At 39.8% G+C, this 24,737-nt stretch overlaps 3 protein-coding genes across 10 annotated transcripts in view; all 3 read left to right on the top strand.

The window, feature by feature from the left end:
* The window catches only part of LOC124178877 (hemicentin-2-like), a 249,234-nt gene that overhangs the window by 49,421 nt on the left and 175,076 nt on the right, over positions 1–24,737 (top strand). The gene's annotated exons all lie outside the window — the stretch shown is intronic.
* On the top strand, positions 4,013–8,220 carry LOC124178879 (nose resistant to fluoxetine protein 6-like). Of its 2 annotated transcripts, none has more exons than XR_006869909.1 (10): positions 4,013–4,347; positions 4,538–4,901; positions 4,976–5,252; positions 5,514–5,674; positions 6,450–6,618; positions 6,740–6,942; positions 7,013–7,133; positions 7,228–7,417; positions 7,593–7,722; positions 7,792–7,933. XR_006869909.1 is itself a non-coding variant. In XM_046562651.1 (10 exons), exons 1-10 carry the CDS (start codon positions 4,086–4,088, stop codon positions 7,996–7,998), a joined length of 2,097 nt encoding a protein of 698 aa, XP_046418607.1. In that variant the 5' UTR covers positions 4,017–4,085; the 3' UTR covers positions 7,999–8,220. The 2 variants fall into 2 exon arrangements, 1 of the variants encoding a protein (XP_046418607.1); XM_046562651.1 differs by having other exon boundaries at positions 4,017–4,347; positions 7,580–7,722; positions 7,792–8,220.
* On the top strand, positions 18,313–23,473 carry LOC124178878 (nose resistant to fluoxetine protein 6-like). Of its 6 annotated transcripts, none has more exons than XR_006869908.1 (10): positions 18,561–18,861; positions 19,052–19,415; positions 19,490–19,766; positions 20,028–20,188; positions 20,958–21,126; positions 21,248–21,450; positions 21,521–21,641; positions 21,736–21,925; positions 22,101–22,230; positions 22,300–22,441. XR_006869908.1 is itself a non-coding variant. In XM_046562646.1 (10 exons), exons 1-10 carry the CDS (start codon positions 18,600–18,602, stop codon positions 22,504–22,506), a joined length of 2,097 nt encoding a protein of 698 aa, XP_046418602.1. In that variant the 5' UTR covers positions 18,565–18,599; the 3' UTR covers positions 22,507–22,832. The 6 variants fall into 6 exon arrangements, 5 of the variants coding, with proteins under 5 accessions (XP_046418606.1, XP_046418604.1, XP_046418605.1 ...); XM_046562646.1 differs by having other exon boundaries at positions 18,565–18,861; positions 22,088–22,230; positions 22,300–22,832; XM_046562648.1 differs by having other exon boundaries at positions 18,559–18,861; positions 22,101–22,318.

The following is a 24,737-nucleotide window of genomic DNA, read 5'->3' as shown; positions in this document are numbered from 1 at the left end:
CGCGTTCGAGCGGTTTTAGAGTCATCGTAGTATCGAGTAGTATCAGGGCCTGGAGGCTAGAATTCAGTGAACGCAACATGTCGGCGAGCAAAACATCCACTTCCTTCCGTAAACGTGGCTACAACATTCCCCGGGTATGATCGTCGAGACCGCGCGTGTTCCACTTTCCCGAGTGTAATAATGTCGAAGGTACACATCAACCGGCACGCGGGGTAAGAGCATTTAAAGATTAAAAATGGGCCGGTGCATAGTTCGAAAAATAATTTTCAAAAAATACCCGCTAACCACAATTCCGAGCGTCCGGCTTTCTTTTCCCTCTTGCAGCTTCCGCCGCGGAGCTCGTTAAGCCTCTGAAAGCGGGCGAGTAATCGCCTCGCGTTGCGCTGCGGTACCGAACAGGAATTACACATTGTAGGTGCGCTTCTGGATCAGTGCTCCTGAAAATCATGAAATCGCTAATTGCTCGCACAACACAGAACTTCGTTCTGACGCTCGCCTTGCTCGAGCTCACATCTCTTAACTCCTGTTCAACTCGATCCCACACACACACACACACACGCACAGACAGGAACAAACCGAATCCTTTGTTATCCCGACTCAGTTCCGCTGTTCAAGTGTCGGCACAAAATGTGAACCGTGAAGAAACGCGCGATAACAAACGGAACAAAACGCGAAATATGGCTCGGCCTCGCCCATCTATTTTTTGCTCTTTTCCCTCTCTTTCGTATTCTCTACCTTTCTGCTTGCTCTCATATACGGATCTGTGATATATACCTAGTTATGTACAGACTTCTTCGAACGTCGTAAGCCAACTTGTAGCATCAGGACGACGGTTTTACACGCCAATAAAGAAGATACGGCTTGAAGCACGGAACTTTTTAATTACCCGAGTGTTTCCTATCTGTTTATCGCTATTCTGTCTCTCTTTCCTTTTAACTCCATTTCTTACACCCTCAATTTTCAGCTGTACTCAGTGCTGCGCTTATTCTCTTTCGAATCTACAACGCGTGTATTTTCACCTTAGAACTACGATGAACAAGAGTCGAGGAGTTGAATTACCGGCTGAAATTTAAAAACTATCAAAGATTTCACAAGGATTCGTCGAGTAAATCCTTATCCCCTTTTTACCAATCATTTCATCAACTACGCGGTTTATTCCCCGGATTTTCTACTATCCGTGACTTTTCGCGTTCTCTTCTCAAGCAGTTGCACCCTTTTGGTGTCGCACGGTTTCCGTGAAAGTGCACTTTACGCTACTCGCGATCGATGGATATTCACCTCAATTTTCAGTCGAGCAAACCGTAAATGTTCACCTGCGGAAATAAGCTTCGCGGTATGTTCAACTTCGGTTTTCCGAAGCACTTTGCGGTATTACATCCATACCGCTAATGCAACTCCCGCAACATAATTGCACTATAACGTCACGGGTCACACGGCTATTATACCGATAAGTGGCGCACAACCACGTGAAGACAATCGTATTATAACAATACCTTTCAGCGATTTGCCAAATAGCTTTTGCAACTGTACAAAAATACTCTTCCGGAATTAATTTTTTGGTACAAAAATAATTGTGATTTCGAATATTGTATCTCTTTCAGATTTGTGGAGAGTCGTCGTTCAGAATTTATTTACGTTTCCAAAAATATAAGTTGACTAAGTTGAAAATATTTTAGCCAAGCTTTATTTCCTGCGAAAAGATTTTAGTGAATAAGCTGTTATATTTTTCCCAGTCTACATGGATTTACTTTTTATTTTTTTATTTTGTGTTTTTTTTTTTCCTAATTCGCAAATATTCTTTTCATCAGATATTTTTTTTGTACCGGATTTTCTTTCACAACTTCTTCATTCGGCTGCCAAGTTCTATGAGTTTCAGATCTTTCGCTCCTTTGTTTTTGAGATCATCGCACAAATTTGTCCGACATACCAACACACTGTTCCCTTTTCATGGTGATAAAAAGTATCGCGAAGAAACAGTTTTTCCATTTTATTTTCCCATTTCATTCGACCTTCCAAACCAGAACAATCATAAATTTCTTCTCTACTGCTTGAATTTCAAAGTAGCTGCATATTTTTCTTAAAATAATGACCAGGTTTCCGGGTTTCGATCACCTGACGACAGTAATTTGTAGACACCTGGTTCACAGAATATTTGTACTTCATCGCTTCTAATATCAAGGGTGGTTATACGTAATAAGAGAGAGCAGATGTTGTGCACTCTGTACACCGAACGTCTTCGGTGCGGTAATGTGAAGCTGTGATATTGCGGAAGCGGCGAAAGACTGCAGCTAATACACTGGCAACAGTCACAGGAAGGAAAGCTCGAATCTTGCATAACGGGGTGAGCATAAATTACAACGGGTAGTTATCCACCGCTACCTTGCACACCCTTTACACCGGTCCTATCGGAATTGAGAGTAAATTTTTGACCTGTTCTCATTTTTTGTCTTAAGATTTTCAAACCGGAATGTACAGGTACAGGCTGGTTCAGGTGTGTGAAAAATGGTATTGAACTTCTCCACCTCTCATCTCTTTCTTTCTCTTTGTTTCTGAAACTTCGAAGGAGGGATGGCCTTTTAGTGGCAACAGATTTGAGGATTTGTCAGGATCACAATCAATTTTTATCGAGCTCTTTCGTGGAAAAAATTATAAACGCGGTCAAAATCTGGTATCGAATGAGTTTTGTCAATCAAGATTGGCGGTTGTCGATCGCGCCAAGTTCATTGAAAATAAATCTCGTATCGCAAACTGAAGCCCTTGGTCTACCTGGAGAAAATATTATCACGTATATCTCCCCTCTCACGATCAAATTTGACACTCGACAAGTTTCGTACGCTTATAGATCTTTAGAGCTTTCGATCAAGCCCTGTATCAATATGATCATTGCACGGAGAGCCAAAATATACCAGTTATAATATTTCCAACACCGTAGAAATCGTCAGTTCAATCGATAATTTTCGTCGTCTGTGGAACAAACGCTTTTTGGTGTACATAGATAAAGAATCAGTGTTAAATGCGTTGGCAATAATCCGAACCGGCCAAATGGATTTACATTTCACACGTGCTTACATGGGAGTGTGATAAAAATTAGCGCCTTGTCAATAAACAAAGATCACAATTGTGATTAAATTGTGATTTTACGAAAGCGACACCATTATCATGGAACATAACTGAAAGCTAAAAAGTGATTGTTGTACGTAGCGTGTAGTGCAGGCACGTGTAATATCAAACTTATTCACGATACATCGAAATCTTTCTTCGTATAATTTTATTGTTTTCACGAAATTATTATCGGCATTGGTTTTTTAAAAGTAACCTCAAAGGATTTGACGAAAATTGATGCAAGTATGACGGAAGAGTTTCACCTTAAAGAAGAAAATTGCGCTGCAGCTGAAACACGTGGTGGAGTAAAGCAGGGAGGCAGGTAAGTGATAATTTACATCATTGACGTACGTTGGTACATCACATTGGTCTAAATTTATGAAATTTGGTCGATAACACAAGCCTTCTACTTCATATGTATGGGTAATTCATAAGCAAATGAACGTGAAGCAATACATTTTGGCATAAAACGTGTGTGAAGTGCCATCAATTTAGTGTCTTCTTTGACAGACCGTCGTTTGACGTGGTTGTAAAATCTAGCTCGATGATGAGAGTACTTGGAAGACAGTATCAATCCAGACGAGAGATCGTTCATGATAAATATTTAAACGATTACTGAAACTTGGGTACCTTGAAACTCTGCACGCGAGGCGTGTTTTTGATCGGGACTACCGGTTGACTTTAAATGATACGCTACATAGTTAAACACTGCGCGCTCAGTACCGTCTATCTAGAAAACTCGTTATGATATTAAATTTATAGCGATGATTTTACTCCTTATAAGAAATAGCTGTCGGCATTATAAAACGTGTTTTAACGTTTCTATTTTTACTAACGAATTCATTGCAATGTTTTAACGTTACAATGGATTCCTAATTCTTCTAACTCGTTTTACCACTTTTTGTACAAACATTGACTATATATTCTGGAGAAGATGCTTGATTCGGTCAGTCTTCCTGAAATCAAGTAACCGCAAACGCACAATGCTTTTCCATCACAACGTACTCGTGACGGTACTGTTCCTGACTTCGATACAAAGTTTTGGATCTGCATCTAAGGATACGGTTCCATCTATCCATGGTTCGGACGAAACCAGGGAATGGATCAAAAGGATTGTTGGCTCGTTACGACAACCGTGGATTGAAGGTTTCAAATCTGTTCTCCATACCACTGAATCTTCCTGTGCGACCGAAGTCGCGGTGTTGATACAAGCAATGGAATCTGGCCAAGAATGGGCTTTTCAAAGTGAGAAATAAGCTAATCATTCCGAGGGGTATCTTGTGAATATACTTTCTCAAATATCAGGTGTAAAGAATGCTTTGTTATCATGAAAGTGGAAGAGTCTCTCCATATGCCGAAGGTCGCCTCGTACGAAATGTACAAGACCTTGTGTAATCGATTATGCAGTTAGTAATGATTCTATTTTCTATAATAGTGCTGGATGCTTCGTCGGGTTTTCAAACCGGACTTATGAAAGGAAACTTTAGAGACGTCGGATTGTACGACGAATGCGTCGAAGTCAATGGGCAATTCAACCACGTCAATATTCGGGGTAAGCACTGCATGGTTTCTCTGGGTTCGGCGTCTCCTATGTCACCTGAGGTTATTGGTGTCGATTATCTCCGCATTTCATCATCGATTTGTGTTCCATCGTCGTGCAACGAGACTCAGGTTGAGCAGATCGTCAATGCTACCGTCGCGAACATACCAACTATCAGCCACCTAGGATTAGAAGCAAGTAACGCGTTCTGCGCGGACGTGGGATCCGATGACGTGAGTGCTGGAGAAATTTACACGCTGTAAGTTGGCATTATATGTAGTTTAGGGAAACAATCACGTTTGATCGTTCAAGAAAACAGTGCACTCCTTACAGAATTTTTTTTCTGGCCGTTGCCGTATTCATGATTGCTTGTACGATCTGCGACTTTGCGAGACGACACAAGCAGACAGAAGCATCTACCGTAATGAATACGTTGGCCAAATTTTCCCTCTACACCAATGCACTCGCTGTTTTAAGCACGAAAGTAGAATCTGACACGTTTCAATCAATCGAAGGCATCAGAGTTTTGAGTATGTGCTGGGTCATACTGGGTCATCGTTTCATCGGTTTATTCATCAGGCCAGTTGTCAATGTATTTGAAGTTGCTGAAGTAAGTTGATCAGTTCACTCAATGTGCAGTATAGACGATAATTGCTCTAACGATTGACGGCTACTTTATCGGCATGATAGTACGAAAATCGTGTTTTTAGCACAATACAGTCCGATGTTACAATCTGAAATACTTTTCTGAGTGTGCGATTTGCATTCTAGTAGAGACGATTATTAATATGTAGACTCGCGTTGTTGCAAAATACAAATTACCCAGCGTTACGGCAAGCAAATCAGTAATATTGTCACAATCGATCCACAGTGGCTGAATTCATGGACATCTTTGTACATTCAAGCCGCGCCATTTGCTGTCGAAACCTTTTTTCTAGTGAGCGGATTTTTCACGGCTCACCTGCTTCTTAAAGCTTTGAATTCGGGGAGACAAATCAATTGGCCAATGTTTTACCTTCATCGTTACCTCCGGTGAGTTTCAAAAACTTTGATTCAAAGCTATACAGCTTGGATAACACAGTAGATGTGCAATGCACGTCATAAAGTGATTCAATGTTTTTGATATCTCATTGTCAAGTATTTTTGATAACGTATGTTTTAAGTATTTTTGAGACGAATCAGGAATCCGATTATCACCAAAGAAAGTTATTTTTTCCGCGCATTTATACAGTTTTGAGCCCTCGAAGTTGACAGATTTTTCATGATTTTCTCAAACGGCGTTATAGAACAAATTACCATCTTCTTTCTTCGGGATGAATTTTGCAATTTCGCTATTTCAAAAATTACAAAGTAATTTATCTGATATACGCTATGGTTATACTTGGTGATTCTTGAGATCGCATATTTAGACTGAAGAATATTATTACTTACTCATCGTCAGTATTTTTTAAAAGAAACATGCATCCCAGAAAAGGAAAACGATAGTTTCTTCTATAGCGCTGTTTGACAAAATTATAAAACATTCGTCAACTTACAGAGCTCAAAACTGTACGACTGCACGGAAAATGTAGTTTTTATGATCGTAATCGGATTCCTTGAGCTCAGAAATTCTTTAAACAAACGTTTTTGAAAGAAAATATTAACCTCAGACATTCGAAAACATTAAATTATATTACGACGCTATTTCTCACTTTAGCAGTTGAGTGGTTAATAGTGTAACGTGTCACTTTGCGTGTAGTCAAAAGCTACAGATGGGACATAACTCTTTGTCACTCGTGTACGTAAAAATTGATATTTTTTCTTACAGACTCACGCCATCTTTGGTCGTCGTTATGTTGTTCGTTTCATTTTTTATGAATCGCTTTGGAAACGGCCCCCTATGGAAAATTTGGATTGGTGACCACGTAGAAATTTGCAAAAACAATTGGTGGTTTGATATATTATACATTCAGAACTTTTTGAATCCAGATGTTACGGTTAGTATGGCCCAACGCATTTACTAGGTCAAACATATAATTCGAATAACAAAGCAGAAATAGTCCTGGCGCAGGTTTTTAATGATAATAAATCTGATGAAATAACGCATGAAAATTTCAGTGCTTACCCTACACCTGGTACTTGGCTGTTAATATGCAGCTTTTTTGGCTATCGCCAATTGTCATATATCCACTTTACCGCTGGCCAAAACATGGAATCCGAATACTAGGTTTCGTCCTCCTCGCCTCGATCTTTATACCACCCGTTGTTCTAGGTATCAATGGTTACACTAACAGAATATTTACCATGCGCGTAGACTTGGGGTAAGTGAATATTAGCGAAACACGTTGTTCATCGAATGGAAGATATTCGTTATAATTATTTCCAAATCAGAATACTAGTCTTCGGGGACTTGGTCAACTTCTACATAGCAACTTACAATCGAGCCAGCGCTTACTTCCTCGGAATGTTCTTGGGTTACGACGTAGCGACCAAGAAGAGGCAACTTACGAAGGTATTTCAGGCAAAGTTTTCGCATTACCAGCAATTCCAATCCTATTTCGATGGACAACTGATCGTTTAATATCGACACATTTTCCGATTTTCAGGTGAACGTATGGATCAACTGGATTGCAACCTCCGTTCTTCTCCTATTTTGTATGTGTGCTACTCACTGCAATTACAACAATGCTTTTGCGTACAACCGTGTATTCGAAGTTGTAGTCGCACTTACGTTACGTTCGTGTTGGTCGATTGCCATTGCTTGGATCATTTATGCATGTACTCACGGATATGGAGGCAAGTATCCGTTTTATTTTTGCGAATGGAAAGCTGCGCTAAATTACAGACCACTGTGAAATTCCTAACTCGAAGGTTCCTGATTCAGGCGCCGAATAGGACTCTAGTCAAATAATACGATACGTTGATGAGACATACTATTCAACATTGATAATATTTCAGGCCCTGTTAACAGCTTTCTGTCCATGCCGTTCTTTCGGCCACTCAGTCGGTTGTCATTTTCCACTTACTTGGTGCATATGTTGATCCAATGTATGAGGAGTGCGGCCGCACGGACTCCTGTGGTGTTTTCGAATTCTTTGATAGTAAGTCTTTTTCTTTACAACTTCCGTTGTTCAACCTGCGCATTTTAAATTCAACCCATCTCTTCGCAGATTCACGAGTATTTGATTGATTTGGTGCTTTCGATCGTCGCGGCTTTTGTTTTCACCTTATTTTTTGAGTCTCCATTGGTTGTGTTGGAGAAAATTTTCGTCAGTTCCAAATCAGAGGTTAACCGAGTCACTCTGGTGCGAGGCACGGATAACGGACTGCAGGTTAAGGAGGAAGGAATTCGAAAGGAATCGACGAAGAAGGACTGATGTTGCCGTTTTCTGTCAACCGTTATATTTTAGAAAATATTATGTCGAGAATTGCCACTGTTATAGAATAGTTATACCCACCCTACTCCTTCTTTTATTCAAGTCCGATTTTTCTTCGTGTCTGACGCGCGCTGCACCATAATTATTAGCTGTATCGGATTGTACTTGATTACGCATGTGGAAATATTTTGTTTCAATAAAAATTATTGATTGATTTCGAATCTGTGCATCAAGCAGATCTGTACTGGGCGTATCTCACTGACCTTTTAAGTTTTCCGCACGAAATCTTCTCAATGCTATTGTGCCACCAAGTATTTCCTTGATGAAAGAGCCTCCCAAAAAATTATCCGTCTGGAGATCCCCGCGGATTTCTCTGAAACAAGTGCTGAATAATACCTCACTATACCCTAATACTCAGGGAGAAATTTTAACTTGAATATGCGAATCCTTCCGAAGATATGTGGAAGCAAAGTTGGCAAATTTCCATACATTAGATAGAACAGCCCAACAAATAATCTCAACGCTGAATCCAAATCGCGTATATACCTCCAAAACAATTCAGTAAAGCCAAAAAATCCCCTGAAACGTGTATGCTCTTCCAAGGCATGATATATAAATGAAACGATATAAAGATAGAATTTCATTTACATCTCAAGGTATTTTTCTAAACAGGCCCAACGAGTACCACGTGTTACTTTTTTTCAATAAGTCATTTTGTTTTTACATTTACACAATTATCATTTGTAGTTGGATAAGTTTAGGGTCAGTCTGACCCCAGTGTGACAACAGTGAGATTCTAGAGAGATGTGAAAGCTAAGTGTCAAGTTTCAATCATGCTATTATTGTAAATTAACAGACATGTACATGGCAGTAGTATGTGTTTTGAATCTTTTTTGACCAACCATGAGAACACATTTTTAATGTACTTGGCGAAAGGTTTTTGGATCAGAGTTGCTTTTTGGGGGAATTCAAACTACGAACGGAATGATAGATATTTCGTCAGAACTGAACATACGTTGATAATCACCTATGTGATGAAAAATTTGCTCGATAACGTAACCGATCTCATCTGATTATCAATAACGGAACAACTTCGAATATAATTCAGAATATTCGATTTTACCCTTTACTCGCAAGAAGATAGTCTTCTGATAAAGCTTATCCAAACTGAATTTAATTACTAATTCTAAGCCTCCGTTCCTCCATTTTTCCTTGCTGACGTTTCGTTTTCCGATTGTACTCTCGAATCAGCGGCTGACGAATCATCGGCGTTTGATTGAGAGAAGTAGGTTTCAGTGCATATCTTTTCAAAAGTTTCCTGCATCCCAGGAATCGAACCACCAAATTCTAACCATAGCATCCGAATCGGCCGTCATAAACACTCGCAGGCATGCATGCATCCTTATTTCCTGAGAAGCTTCCTTATCGCCGGCATCGCCCTACCACGTGATACACAAAAAGCCGTACGTTCCTCAGCCAATCTCCGGGCTTACGGTGCGTTTGCATTTTCGTTACCACAGACTCCGAGGGTTTGAGTTGGAGATAGACGGTGTCGGTCGTAGGTGTAAACAGAAAACTTGCGAAGTCGATAAATAAATGGGAGACTCCCGAGGTTCTCCGGGTTCCGGTGTCGACTCGCCTCGTCTTCCAGCTGCTTTTACATGCGTCTGGATCTGAACGAGGTGACGCCACTGTCGCACTATGGGGCAATAAAAATCTGACCGTAAGGAAGAACCGGTCGACGGTCTGAATCGAAAGTCGGAAAAGAAAGGACTGTTTGGAACATCTACAGCGATGTTATTTACGATGATGACAGTCAACGACGAGAATGAAACAAAATCCGTTCCGCATGTGATAGAAGAAATGAATCTCGAATCGTTCCACGTTAGGAAAAACAGACGTGTCGCCATGATCTCACCGATTTTTACCAAATTTTACACATTTGTTCAGGTCGCTGAAGAACGATAAATTCCAAATTTTCCGCCCCTGGGTGCAAGCCTGACGCTCGGAATCAAATGTTCAAGTTTCTGGCCCACTTACAGGGTTTTTCAATAAATCCGAATTTTCTACTTTTGCGGCTTTTTGAAAATGTTGGTAGACTAATGACGGGATCATGTTCCCCGGAAAAATTTGCGAACGGTTTCATGTTTGAGATTTTTTTTAGCTTATAATACGTGAAATGCAGCTAAAACACACGATTTTTTTTTTAAAAACCCGAAATTGGGGCAAAAACTTGAAAATTCGATTCGGGGCGCTAGAATTGTCCTCTGAGTGTAAAAATGTGGAATTCTTGACTGAATGACTCTCAGAGCAAATTTGTATCGCACAAACTCATGTATCGACTATTTGAAAATTGGTTATGTCAATTTAATAAATAAACAGAAGCTTTTCTCAAATTGTTGAAATTCAATCTCAGCGTAATTGTGTGATTCCAATAGCCAAGCTTTGTTTCCTGCGAAAAGAATTTAGTAAATAAGCTGTTATATTTTTCCCAATCTATATGAATTTACTTTTTATTTTTTTATTTTTATTTTTTTGTGTCCTAATTCGCAAATATTCTTTTCATCGGATGTTTTTTTTGTACTGGATTTTCTTCCACAACTTCTTCATTCGGCTGCCAAGTTCTATGAGTTTCAGATCTTTCGCTCCTTTGTTTTTGAGATCATCGCACAAATTTGTCCGACATACCAACACACTGTTCCCTTTTCATGGTGATAATAAGTATCGCGAAAAAACAGTTTTTCCATTTTATTTTCCCATTTCATTCGACCTTCCAAACCAGAACAATCATAAATTTCTTCTCTACTGCTTGAATTTCAAAGTAGCTGCATATTTTTCTTAAAATAATGACCAGGTTTCCGGGGTTCGATCACCTGACGACAGTAATTTGTAGACACCTGGTTCACAGAATATTTGTACTTCATCGCTTCTAATATCAAGGGTGGTTATACGTAATAAGAGAGAGCAGATGTTGTGCACTCTGTACACCGAACGTCTTCGGCGCGGTAATATGAAACTGTAAAATTGCGGAAGCGGCGAAACACTGCAGCTAATACACTGGCAGCAGCCACAGAAGGGAGAGCTCGAATCTTGCATAACGGGGTGAGCATAAATTGCAACGGGTAGTTATCCACCGTTACCTTGCACACCCTTTACACCGGTTCTATCGGAATTGAGAGTAAATTTTTGACCTGTTCTCATTTTTTGTCTCAAGATTTTCAAACCGGAATGTATAGGTACAGGCTGGTTCAGGTGTGTGAAGAATGGTATTGAACTTCTCCACCTCTCATCTCTTTCTTTCTCTTTGTTTCTGATACTTCGAAGGAGGGATGGCCTTTTAGTGGCAACAGATTTGAGGATTTGTGAGGATCACAATCAATTTTTATCGAGCTCTTTTGTCGAAAAAATTATAAACGCGGTCAAAATCTGGTATCGAATGAGTTTTGTCAATCAAGATTGGCGGTTGTCGATCGCGCCAAGTTCATTAAAAATAAACATGAACGCGCGCGAGTCGACGCGCTACCTCGTATCGCAAACTGAAGCCCTTGGTCTACCTGGCGAAAATTTTATCACGTATATCTCCCCTCTCACGATCAAATTTGACACTCGACAAGTTTCGTACGCTTATAGATCTTTAGAGCTTTCGATCAAGCCCTGTATCAATATGATCACTGCACGGAGAGCCAAAATATACCAGTTATAATATTTCCAACACCGCAGAAATCGTCAGTTCAATCGATAATTTTCGTCGTCTTCAGACCAGACGTTTTTTGGTGTATATAGATAAAGAATTAGTGTTAAATGCGTTGGCAATAATCCGAACCGGCCAAATGGATTTACATTTCACACGTGCTTACATGGGAGTGTGATAAAAATTAGCGCATTGTCAATAAACAAAGATCACAATTGTGATTAAATTGTGATTTTACGAAAGCGACACCATTATCATGGAACATAACTGAAAGCTAGAAAGTGATTGTTGTACGTAGCGTGTAGTGCGGGCACGTGTAATATCAAACTTATTCACGATACATCGAAATCTTTCTTCGTATAATTTTATTGTTTTCACGAAATTATTATCGGCATTGGTTTTTTAAAAGTAACCTCAAAGGATTTGACGAAAATTGATGCAAGTATGACGGAAGAGTTTCACCCTAAAGAAGAAAATTTCGCTGCGGCTGAAACACGTTGTGGAGTAAAGCAGGCAGACAGGTAAGTGATAATTTACATCATTGACGTACGTTGGTATATCACATTGGTCTAAATTTATGAAATTTGGTCTATAACACAAGACTTCTCTTTCATATGTATGGGTAATTCATAAGCAAATGAACGTAAAGCAATACATTTTGGCATAAAACGTGTGTGAAGTGCCATCAATTTAGTGTCTTCTTTGACAGACCGTCGTTTGACGTGGTTGTAAAATCTAGCTCGATGATGAGAGTACTTGGAAGACAGTATCAATCCAGACGAGAGATCGTTCATGATAAATATTTAAACGATTACTGAAACTTGGGTACCTTGAAACTCTGCACACGAGGCGTGTTTTTGATCGGGACTACCGGTTGACCTTAAATGATACGCTACATAGTTAAACACTGCGCGGTCAGTGTCCTCTATCTAGAAAACGATTCAACGTATAAAAAAACTTTTGACATAAAAGTTGTAGAGAATTTTATCTTGTAAAATATTGACGATATATACAAATAGCGCAAACCCCAAAGGAAACGAGACATTTTCAAAAAATCGATTTTTGTGACCTTTGACCTTAATTTTTGACAGACGCGGACACCTTACAATATGTAGATTTTGAAACAAGTTTCAGGATGTCGAAATGAAAGTTTACACAAATATACAGCTGGGTAACTCGAATTCCATAGTGAAACTACTAAAATGACTGGACTGTTAAGACGTTCATTAGGAACATCCGCATTCGCACAAGGGACAAGGAAAACTGCAGAAAACCTCAAATTTTTGCAAGCTGCCACTTTGCGAACTCAGGTCCTCCCGTTCCGCAGTCAGATCGTAATCAAAAAATTCACTGAAATATGGTATTTATTGTATGTTGTTTCTCGCTTATTAGATATTTCGGAACTCGTTATAATATTATACAGTGACCCTCAGATTAAATGTGCATATTTATAGCGATGGTTTTACCCCTTATCAGAAATGGCTGTCACCATTATGAAACGTGCTTTAACGTTTCTATTTCAACCAACGAATTCATTACAATGTTTTAACATTACTACAGATTACTAATTCTTCTAACTCGTTTGACCACTTTTTGTACAAACATTGACTATATATTCTGGGAAGATGCTTGATTCGGTCAGTTTTCCTGAAATTAAGTAACCGCAAACTCACAATGCTTTTCCATCGCAACGTACTCGGGACGGTACTGTTCCTGACTTCGATACAAAGTTTTGGCTCTGCATCTATGGATACGGTTCCACCTATCCATGGTTCGGACGAAACCAGGGAATGGATCAAAAGGATTGTTGGCTCGTTACGACAACCGTGGATCGAAGGTTTCAAATCTGTTCTCCATACCACTGAATCTTCCTGTGCGACCGAAGTCGCGGCGTTGATACAAGCGATGGAATCTGGCCACGAATGGGCTTTTCAAAGTAAGAAATAAGCTAATCATTCCGAGGAGTATTTTGTGAATATACTTCCTCAAATATCAGGTGTGAAGAGTGCTTTGTTTTCATAAAAGTGGAAGAGTCTCTCCATATGCCGAAGGTCGCCTCGTGCGAAATGTACAAGACCTTGTGTAATCGATTATGCAGTTAGTAATGATTCTATTTTCTATAATAGTGCTGGATGCTTCGTCGGGCCTTCAAACTGGACTTATGAAAGGAAACTTTAGAGACGTCGGATTGTACGACGAATGCGTCGAAGTCAATGGGCAATTCAACCACGTCAATATCCGGGGTAAGCACTGCATGGTTTATCTGGGTTCGACGTCTCCTACGTCACCTGCGGTTATTGGTGTCGATTATCTCCGCATTTTATCATCGATTTGTGTTCCATCGTCGTGCAACGAGACTCACGTTGAGCAGATCTTCAATGCTACCGTCGCGAACATACCAACTATCAGCCACCTAGGACTAGAAGCAAGTAACGCGTCCTGCGCGGACGTGGGATCCGATGACTTGAGTGCTGGAGAAATTCACACGCTGTAAGTTGGCATTATATGTAGTTTAGGGAAACAATCACGTTTGATCGTTCAAGAAAACAGTGCACTCCTTACAGAATTTTTTTTCTGGCCGTTGCCGTATTCATGATTGCTTGTACGATCTGCGACTTTGCGAGACGACACAAGCAGACAGAAGCATCTACCGTAATAAATACGTTGGCGAAATTTTCCCTCTACACCAATGCACTCGCTGTTTTAAGCACAAAAGTAGAATCTGACACGTTTCAATCAATCCAAGGTGTCAGAGTTTTGAGTATGTGCTGGGTCATACTGGGTCATCGTTTCATCGTTTCATTCTTCAGGCCAGTTGTCAATGTATTCGAAGTTGCTGAAGTAAGTTGATCAGTTCACTCAATGTGCAGTGTAGACGATAATTTCTCTAACGATTGATGGCTACTTTATCGGCATGATAGTAAGAAGATCGTGTTTTCAGCACAATACAGTCCGATGTTACAATCTGGAATACTTTTCTGAGTGTGCGATTTGCATTCTAGTAGAGACGATTATTAATAAGTAAACTCGCGTTGTTGCAAAATACAAATTATCCAGCGTTACGGCAAGCAAATCAGTAATATTGTCACAATCGATCCACAGTGGCTGAATTCATGGACATCTTTGTACATTCAGGCCGCGCCGTTCGCTGTCGAAACCTTCTTTCTAGTGAGCGGATTTTTCACAGCTCACCTGCTGCTTAAAGCTTTGAAATCGGGGAGACAAATCAATTGGCTAATGTTTTACCTTCATCGTTACCTCCGGTGAGTTTCAAAAACTTTGATTCAAAGCTATACAGCTCGGTTAAGACAGTAGATGTGCAATGCACGTCATAAAGTGATTCAATGTTTTTGATATCTTAAGTATTTTTGATAACGTGTGTTTTAAGTATTTTTGAGATGAATCAGGAATCCGATTATCACCAAAGAAAGTTATTTTTTCCGCGCATTTATACAGTTTTGAGCCTTCGAAGTTGACAGATTTTTCATGATTTTCTCAAACGGAGTTGTAGAACAAATTACCATCTTCTTTCTTCGGGATGAATTTTTCAATTTCGCAATTTCAAGAATTACAAAGTAATTTATCTGATATACGCTATGGTTATACTTGGTGATTCTTGAAATCGAATGTTCAGACTGAAGAATATTATTACTTACTCACCATCAGTATTTTTGAAAAGAAACATGCATCCGAGAAAAGGAAAAAGATTGTTTTTTCTATTGCGCTGTTTGATATAATTATAAAACATTCGTCAACTTCCAGAGCTCAAAACTCTATGACTGCACGGAAAATATAGTTTTCATGATCGTAAGCGGATTCCTTGAGCTCAAAAATTCTTTAAACAAACGTTTTTGAAAGAAAATATTAACCTCAGATATTCGAAAACATTAAATTATATTACGACGCTATTTCTCACTTTGGCAGTTGAGTGGTGATTAGTGTAACGTGTCACTTTACGTGTAGTCAAAAGCTACAGATGGGACATAACGCTTTCTCACTTGTGTACGTATAAATTCATATTTTTTCTTACAGACTCACGCCATCTGTCGTCGTCCTTATGTTGTTAGGTTCATTTCTCACAAATCGCTTTGGAAACGGCCCCCTATGGAAAATTTGTGTTCGTGGTAGCCCAGAAATTTGCAAAAAAAATTGGTGGTTCAATTTATTATACCTTCAGAACTTTTTGAATCCAGATGTTACGGTTAGTATGGCCCAACGCATTTACTAGGTCAAACATATAATTCGAACAACAAAGCAGAAATAGTCCTGGCACAGGTTTTTAATGGTAATAAATTTGATGAAATAACGCATGAAAATTTCAGTGCTTACCCTACACCTGGTACTTGGCTGTTAATATGCAGCTTTTTTGGCTATCGCCAATTGTCATATATCCACTTTACCGCTGGCCAAAACATGGAATCCGAATACTAGGTTTCGTCCTCCTCGCCTCGATTTTTATACCACCCGTTGTTCTAGTTATCAATGGTTACTCTAACAGAGTATTGACTATGCGCGTAAACTCGGGGTGAGTGAATATTCACAAAACACATTGTTCATCGAATAGAAGATAATCGTTATAATTATTTCTTCATCAGAATACTAGTCTTGGGGGACTTCTTCAACTTCTACATCACGACTTACAATCGAGCCAGCGCTTACTTCCTTGGAATGTTCTTGGGTTACGACGTAGCGACTAAGAAGAGGCAACTTACGAAGGTATTTCAGGCAAAGTTTTCGCATCACAAGCAATTCCAATCCTATTTCGATGGACAACTGATCGTTTAATATCGACACATTTTCCGATTTTCAGGTGAACGTATGGATCAACTGGGCTGCAACCTCCGTTCTTCTCCTATTTTGTATGTGTGCTACTCATTTCAATTACAACAATGCTTTTGCGTACAACCGTGTATTGGAAGTTGTACTCGCACTTACGTTACGTCCGTGTTGGTCGGTTGCCATTGCTTGGATCATTTATGCATGTACTCACGGATATGGAGGCAAGTATCCGTTTTATTTTTGTGTATGGAAAGCTGCGCTGAATTACAGAACACTGTAAAATTCCTAACTCGAAGGTTTCTGATGCAGGCGCTGAATAGGACTCTAGTCAGATAATACGATACATTGATGAGACATACTATTCAACATTGATAATATTTTAGGCCCCATCAACAGCTTTCTGTCCATGCCGTTCTTTCGGCCACTCAGTCGGTTGTCATTTTCGACTTACTTGGTGCATTTGTTGATCCAATTTCAGAGGAGTGCGGCCGCACGGACTCCTGTGGTGTTTTCGAATTCTTTGATAGTAAGTCTTTTTCTTTACAACTTCCGTTGTTCAACGTACGCATTTGAAATTCAACCCATCTCTTTGCAGATTCACGAGTATTTGATTGATTTGGTGCTTTCGATCGTCGCGGCTTTTGTTTTCACCTTATTTTTTGAGTCTCCATTGGTTGTGTTGGAGAAAATTTTCGTCAGTTCCAAATCAGAGGCTTACCGAGTCACTGTGGTGCAAGGCACGGATAACGGACTGCAGGTTAAGGAGGAAGGAATTCGAAAGGAATCGACGAAGAAGGACTGATGTTGCCGTTTTCTGTCAACCGTTATATTTTAGAAAATCTTATGTCGAGAATTGGCACTATTATAGAATAGTTCTGCCCACGCCACTCCTTCTGTATAGTCGAAGTTCCTTCATTTTCAAAGTCGCCTCGTGATTCTGTATATTTGATTTTTTTTTAATTTTTTCTTTTGAGGGATAAAGGTTGAAGGTTTTGGTTTCGAAATAAACTACACTCGCGATTTGAGCCATCGGATTTTTGTCGTTTATTGGCTCTTATGGAAAAAGCCTTGCGGCATAAAACCCACGACGTTTTATGTTGTTTACGTTTTTTCCTTTGTCAAGAAGCCAGTTTGGTCCGTGCCATTGCAATCCTCGGGTTGCGTTTGATTTTTTGATCGGGGAATCGAGGATCGTATTGCTGTTCACCCGCGTTCGGAGAATCTGGAACCATACGACCGTTCACCCGATCGTTTCGATTATCGAATTATCTCCCTTCTTTTGGGAAGTCTGTGAGAGAGCACAGGACTCTCTCGCCTTGGTGTCGTTGCGCGACGGACGACCGGGTCTTCCTGACTATTTTGACGTGTATTGCACGCTCGCCTCCTCGCTCATTGGAGATTTGGCATCCCTGTTGACGCGAGTTGGTCGAACGCGCCAATAACCGAAAATCGTCATGGCCCCGGACGCAAAAGACTCGTAGGCACTGCACAAGGCGTGTTTTTGATCGGGACTACCGGTTGACCTTAAATGATACGCTACATAGTTAAACACTGCGCGGTCAGTGTCCTCTATCTAGAAAACGATTCAACGTATAAAAAAACTTTTGACATAAAAGTTTTAGAGAATTTTATCTTGTAAAATATTGACGATAAATACAAATAGCGCAAACCCTAAATGAAACGAGACATTTTCAAAAAATCGATTTTTGTGACCTTTGACCTCAATCTTTGACAGACGCGGACACCTTACAATATGTAGATTTTGAGACAAGTTTTAGGATGTCGAAATGAAAGTTTATACAAGTATACAGCTGGGTAGCTCGAATTCCATAGTGAAACTACTAAAATGACTGTATGTTGTTTCTCGCTTATTACATATTTCGGAACTCGTTATGATATTATATTTATAGCGATGATTTTACTCCTTATAAGAAATGGCTGTCGCCATTATAAAACGTGTTTTAACGTTTCTATTTTTACTAACCAATTCATTGCAATGTTTTAACATTACTATATATTACTAATTCTTCTGACTAGTTTTACCACTTTTTGTACAAACATTGACTATATATTCTGGAGAAGATGCTTGATTCGGTCAGTCTTCCTGAAATCAAGTAACCGCAAACTCACAATGCTTTTCCATCGCAACGTACTCGGGACGGTACTGTTCCTGACTTCGATACAAAGTTTTGGCTCTGCATCTATGGATACGGTTCCACCTATCCATGGTTCGGACGAAACCAGGGAATGGATCAAAAGGATTGTTGGCTCGTTACGACAACCGTGGATCGAAGGTTTCAAATCTGTTCTCCATACCACTGAATCTTCCTGTGCGACCGAAGTCGCGGCGTTGATACAAGCGATGGAATCTGGCCACGAATGGGCTTTTCAAAGTAAGAAATAAGCTAATCATTCCGAGGAGTATTTTGTGAATATACTTCCTCAAATATCAGGTGTGAAGAGTGCTTTGTTTTCATAAAAGTGGAAGAGTCTCTCCATATGCCGAAGGTCGCCTCGTGCGAAATGTACAAGACCTTGTGTAATCGATTATGCAGTTAGTAATGATTCTATTATCTATAATAGTGCTGGATGCTTCGTCGGGCCTTCAAACCGGACTTATGAAAGGAAACTTTAGAGACGTCGGATTGTACGACGAATGCGTCGAAGCCAATGGGCAATACAACCACGTCAATATCCGGGGTAAGCACTGCATGGTTTCTCTGGGTTCGGCGTCTCCTACGTCACCTGCGGTTATTGGTATTGATTATCTCCGCATTTTATCATCCATTTGTGTTCCATCGTCGTGCAACGAGACTCAGGTTGAGCAGATCGTCAATGCTACCGTCGCGAACATACCGACTATCAGCCACCTAGGATTAGAAGCAAGTAACGCGTTCTGCGCGGACGTGGGATCCGATGACTTGAGTGCTGGAGAAATTTACACGCTGTAAGTTGGCATTATATGTAGTTTAGGGAAACAATCACGTTTGATCGTTCAAGAAAACAGTGCACTCCTTACAGAATTTTTTTTCTGGCCGTTGCCGTATTCATGATTGCTTGTACGATCTGCGACTTTGCGAGACGACACAAGCAGACAGAAGCATCTGCCGTAATGAATACGTTGACGAAATTTTCCCTCTACACCAATGCACTCGCTGTTTTAAGCACGAAAGTAGAATCTGACACGTTTCAATCAATCCAAGGTATCAGAGTTTTGAGTATGTGCTGGGTCATACTGGGTCATTGTTTCATCGGTTTATTCATCAGGCCAGTTGTCAATGTGTTCGAAGTTGTTGAAGTAAGTTGATCAGTTCACTCAATGTGCAGTGTAGACGATAATTGCTCTAACGATTGATGGCTACTTTATCGGCATGATAGTACGAAAATCGTGTTTTAAGCACGATACAGTCCGATGTCACAATCTGGAATACTTTTCTAAGTGTGGGATTTGCATTCTAGTAGAAACGATTATTCATGAGTAGACTCGCGTCGTTGCAAAATACAAATTATCCAGCGTTACGTCAAGCAAATCAGTAATATTGTCACAATCGATCCACAGTGGGCAAGTTCATGGACATCTTTGTACATTCAAGCCGCGCCATTTGCTGTCGAAACCTTCTTTCTAGTGAGCGGATTTTTCACGGCTCACCTGCTTCTTAAAGCTTTGAAATCGGGGAGACAAATCAATTGGCCAATGTTTTACCTTCATCGTTACCTCCGGTGAGTTTCAAAAACTTTGATTCAAAGCTGTACAGCTCGGATCACACAGTAGATGTGCAATGCACGTCATAAAGTGATTCAATGTTTCTGATATCTCAAGTATTTTTGATAACGTGTGTTTCAAGTATTTTTGAGATGAATCAGGAATCTGATTATCACCAAAGAAAGTTATTTTTTCCGCGCATTTATACAGTTTTGAGCCCTCAAAGTTGACAGATTTTTCACGATTTTCTCAAACGGCGTTATAGAACAAATTACCATCTTCTTTCTTCGGGATGAATTTTACAATTTCGCAATTTCAAGAATTACAAACTAATTTATCTGATATACGCTATGGTTATACTTGGTGATTCTTGAAATCGCATATTTGGACTTAAGAATATTATTACTTACTCATCGTCAGTATTTTTCAAAAGAAACATGTATCCCAGAAAAGAAAAACTATAGTTTTTTCTATTGCGCTGTTTGACAAAATTATAAAACATTCGTCAACTTCCAGAGCTCAAAACTGTACGACTGCACGGAAAATATAGTTTTTATGATCGTAATCGGATTCCTTGAGCTCAAAAATTATTTCAACAAAAGTTTTTGAAAGAAAATATTGACCACAGATATTTGAAAACATTAAATTATATTACGACGCTATTTCTCACTTTAGCAGTTGAGTGGTTAATAGTGTATCGTGTCACTTTGCGTGTAGTCAAAAGCTACAGATGGGACATAACTCTTTCTCACTTGTGTACGTATAAATTCATATTTTTTCTTACAGAATCACGCCATCTTTCGTCGTCGTTATGTTGTTCGTTTCATTTTTTATAAATCGCTTTGGAAACGGCCCCCTATGGAAAATTTGGATTGGTGACCACGTAGAAATTTGCAAAAAAAATTGGTGGTTCAATATGTTATACATTCAGAACTTTTTGAAACCAGAACTTATGGTTAGTATGGCCCAACGCATTCACTAGGTCAAACATATAATTCGTATAACAAAGCAGAAATAGTCCTGGCATGGGCTTTTAATGGTGATAAATCTGATGAAATAACGCATGAAAATTTCAGTGCTTACTCCACACCTGGTACTTGGCTGTTAATATGCAGCTTTTTTGGCTATCGCCAATTGTCATATATCCACTCTACCGCTGGCCAAAACATGGAATCCGAATACTAGGTTTAGTCCTCCTCGCCTCGATTTTTATACCACCCATTGTTCTAGGTATCAATGGTTATACTAACAGAACATTTACCATGCACGTAGACTCGGGGTAAGTGAATATTAACGAAACACATTGTTCATCGAATGGAAGAAATTCGTTATAACCATTTCCACATCAGAATACTAGACTTCGGGGACTTGTTCAACTTCTACATACCGACTTACAATCGAGCCAGCGCTTACTTCTTTGGAATGTTCTTGGGTTACGACGTAGCGACCAAGAAGAGGCAACTTACGAAGGTATTTCAGGCAAAGTTTTCGCATCACAAGCAATTCCAATCCTATTTCGATGGACAACTGATCGTTTAATATCGACACATTTTCCGATTTTCAGGTGAACGTATGGATCAACTGGGCTGCAACCTCCGTTCTTCTCCTATTTTGTATGTGTGCTACTCATTTCAATTACAACAATGCTTTTGCGTACAACCGTGTATTGGAAGTTGTACTCGCACTTACGTTACGTCCGTGTTGGTCGGTTGCCATTGCTTGGATCATTTATGCATGTACTCACGGATATGGAGGCAAGTATCCGTTTTATTTTTGTGTATGGAAAGCTGCGCTGAATTACAGAACACTGTAAAATTCCTAACTCGAAGGTTTCTGATGCAGGCGCTGAATAGGACTCTAGTCAGATAATACGATACATTGATGAGACATACTATTCAACATTGATAATATTTTAGGCCCCATCAACAGCTTTCTGTCCATGCCGTTCTTTCGGCCACTCAGTCGGTTGTCATTTTCCACTTACTTGTTGCATGCTTTGATCCAATCTAAGAGGAGTGCGGTCGCACAGACTCCTGTGGTGTTTTCGAATTCTTTGATAGTAAGTCTTTTTCTTTACAACTTCCGTTGTTCAACCTGCGCATTTGAAATTCAACCCATCTCTTCGCAGATTCACGAGTATTTGATTGATTTGGTGCTTTCGATCGTCGCGGCTTTTGTTTTCACCTTATTTTTTGAGTCTCCATTGGTTGTGTTGGAGAAAATTTTCGTCAGTTCCAAATCAGAGGTTAACCGAGTCACTCTGGTGCGAGGCACGGATAACGGACTGCAGGTTAAGGAGGAAGGAATTCGAAAGGAATCGACGAAGAAGGACTGATGTTGCCGTTTTCTGTCAACCGTTATATTATAGAAAATATTATGTCGAGAATTGCCACTGTTATAGAATAGTTATACCCACCCTACTCCTTCTTTTATTCAAGTCCGATTTTTCTTCGTGTCTGACGCGCGCTGCACCATAATTATTAGATGTATCGGATTGTACTTGATTACGCATGTGGAAATATTTTGTTTTAATAAAAATTATTGATCGATTTCGAATCTGTGCATCGAGCAGATTTGTACTTGGCGTATCTCACTGACCTTCTAAGTTTTTCGCATGAAATCTTCTCAATGCTATTGTGCCACCAAGTATTTCCTTGATGAAAGAGCCTCCCAAAAAATCATCCGTCTGGAGATCCCCGCGGATTTCTCTGAAACAAGTGCTGAATAATACCTCACTATACCCTAATACTCAGGGAGAAATTTTAACTTGAATATGCGAATCCTTCCGAAGATATGTGGAAGCAAAGTTGGCAAATTTCCATACATTAGATAGAACAGCCCAACAAATAATCTCAACGCTGAATCCAAATCGCGTATATACCTCCAAAACAATTCAGTAAAGCCAAAAAATCCCCTGAAACGTGTATGCTCTTCCAAGGCATGATATATAAATGAAACGATATAAAGATAGAATTTCATTTACATCTCAAGGTATTTTTCTAAACAGGCCCAACGAGTACCACGTGTTACTTTTTTTCAATAAGTCATTTTGTTTTTACATTTACACAATTATCATTTGTAGTTGGATAAGTTTAGGGTCAGTCTGACCCCAGTGTGACAACAGTGAGATTCTAGAGAGATGTGAAAGCTAAGTGTCAAGTTTCAATCATGCTATTATTGTAAATTAACAGACATGTACATGGCAGTAGTATGTGTTTTGAATCTTTTTTGACCAACCATGAGAACACATTTTTAATGTACTTGGCGAAAGGTTTTTGGATCAGAGTTGCTTTTTGGGGGAATTCAAACTACGAACGGAATGATAGATATTTCGTCAGAACTGAACATACGTTGATAATCACCTATGTGATGAAAAATTTGCTCGATAACGTAACCGATCTCATCTGATTATCAATAACGGAACAACTTCGAATATAATTCAGAATATTCGATTTTACCCTTTACTCGCAAGAAGATAGTCTTCTGATAAAGCTTATCCAAACTGAATTTAATTACTAATTCTAAGCCTCCGTTCCTCCATTTTTCCTTGCTGACGTTTCGTTTTCCGATTGTACTCTCGAATCAGCGGCTGACGAATCATCGGCGTTTGATTGAGAGAAGTAGGTTTCAGTGCATATCTTTTCAAAAGTTTCCTGCATCCCAGGAATCGAACCACCAAATTCTAACCATAGCATCCGAATCGGCCGTCATAAACACTCGCAGGCATGCATGCATCCTTATTTCCTGAGAAGCTTCCTTATCGCCGGCATCGCCCTACCACGTGATACACAAAAAGCCGTACGTTCCTCAGCCAATCTCCGGGCTTACGGTGCGTTTGCATTTTCGTTACCACAGACTCCGAGGGTTTGAGTTGGAGATAGACGGTGTCGGTCGTAGGTGTAAACAGAAAACTTGCGAAGTCGATAAATAAATGGGAGACTCCCGAGGTTCTCCGGGTTCCGGTGTCGACTCGCCTCGTCTTCCAGCTGCTTTTACATGCGTCTGGATCTGAACGAGGTGACGCCACTGTCGCACTATGGGGCAATAAAAATCTGACCGTAAGGAAGAACCGGTCGACGGTCTGAATCGAAAGTCGGAAAAGAAAGGACTGTTTGGAACATCTACAGCGATGTTATTTACGATGATGACAGTCAACGACGAGAATGAAACAAAATCCGTTCCGCATGTGATAGAAGAAATGAATCTCGAATCGTTCCACGTTAGGAAAAACAGACGTGTCGCCATGATCTCACCGATTTTTACCAAATTTTACACATTTGTTCAGGTCGCTGAAGAACGATAAATCCCAAATTTTCAGCCCCTGGGTACAAGCCTGACGCTCGGAATCGAATCTTCAAGTTTTTGGCCGACTTACAGGGTTTTTCGATAAATCCTAATTTTCTACTTTTTGCGGCTTTTTGAAAATGTCGGTAGACTAATGACGGGATCATGTTCCCCGGAAAATTTGCAAACGATTTCATGTTTGAGATTTTTTTTAGCTTATAATACGCGAAATGCAGCTAAAACACACGATTTTTTTATTTAAAAACCCGAAATTGGGGCAAA

The sequence above is a fragment of the Neodiprion fabricii genome, chromosome 3 (genome assembly GCF_021155785.1).
Source record: "Neodiprion fabricii isolate iyNeoFabr1 chromosome 3, iyNeoFabr1.1, whole genome shotgun sequence".
Classification (NCBI taxonomy): Eukaryota; Metazoa; Arthropoda; class Insecta; order Hymenoptera; family Diprionidae; genus Neodiprion; species Neodiprion fabricii.
Note: the sequence above shows the minus strand (reverse complement) of the source record. Positions and strands in the feature narration are given on the sequence as shown.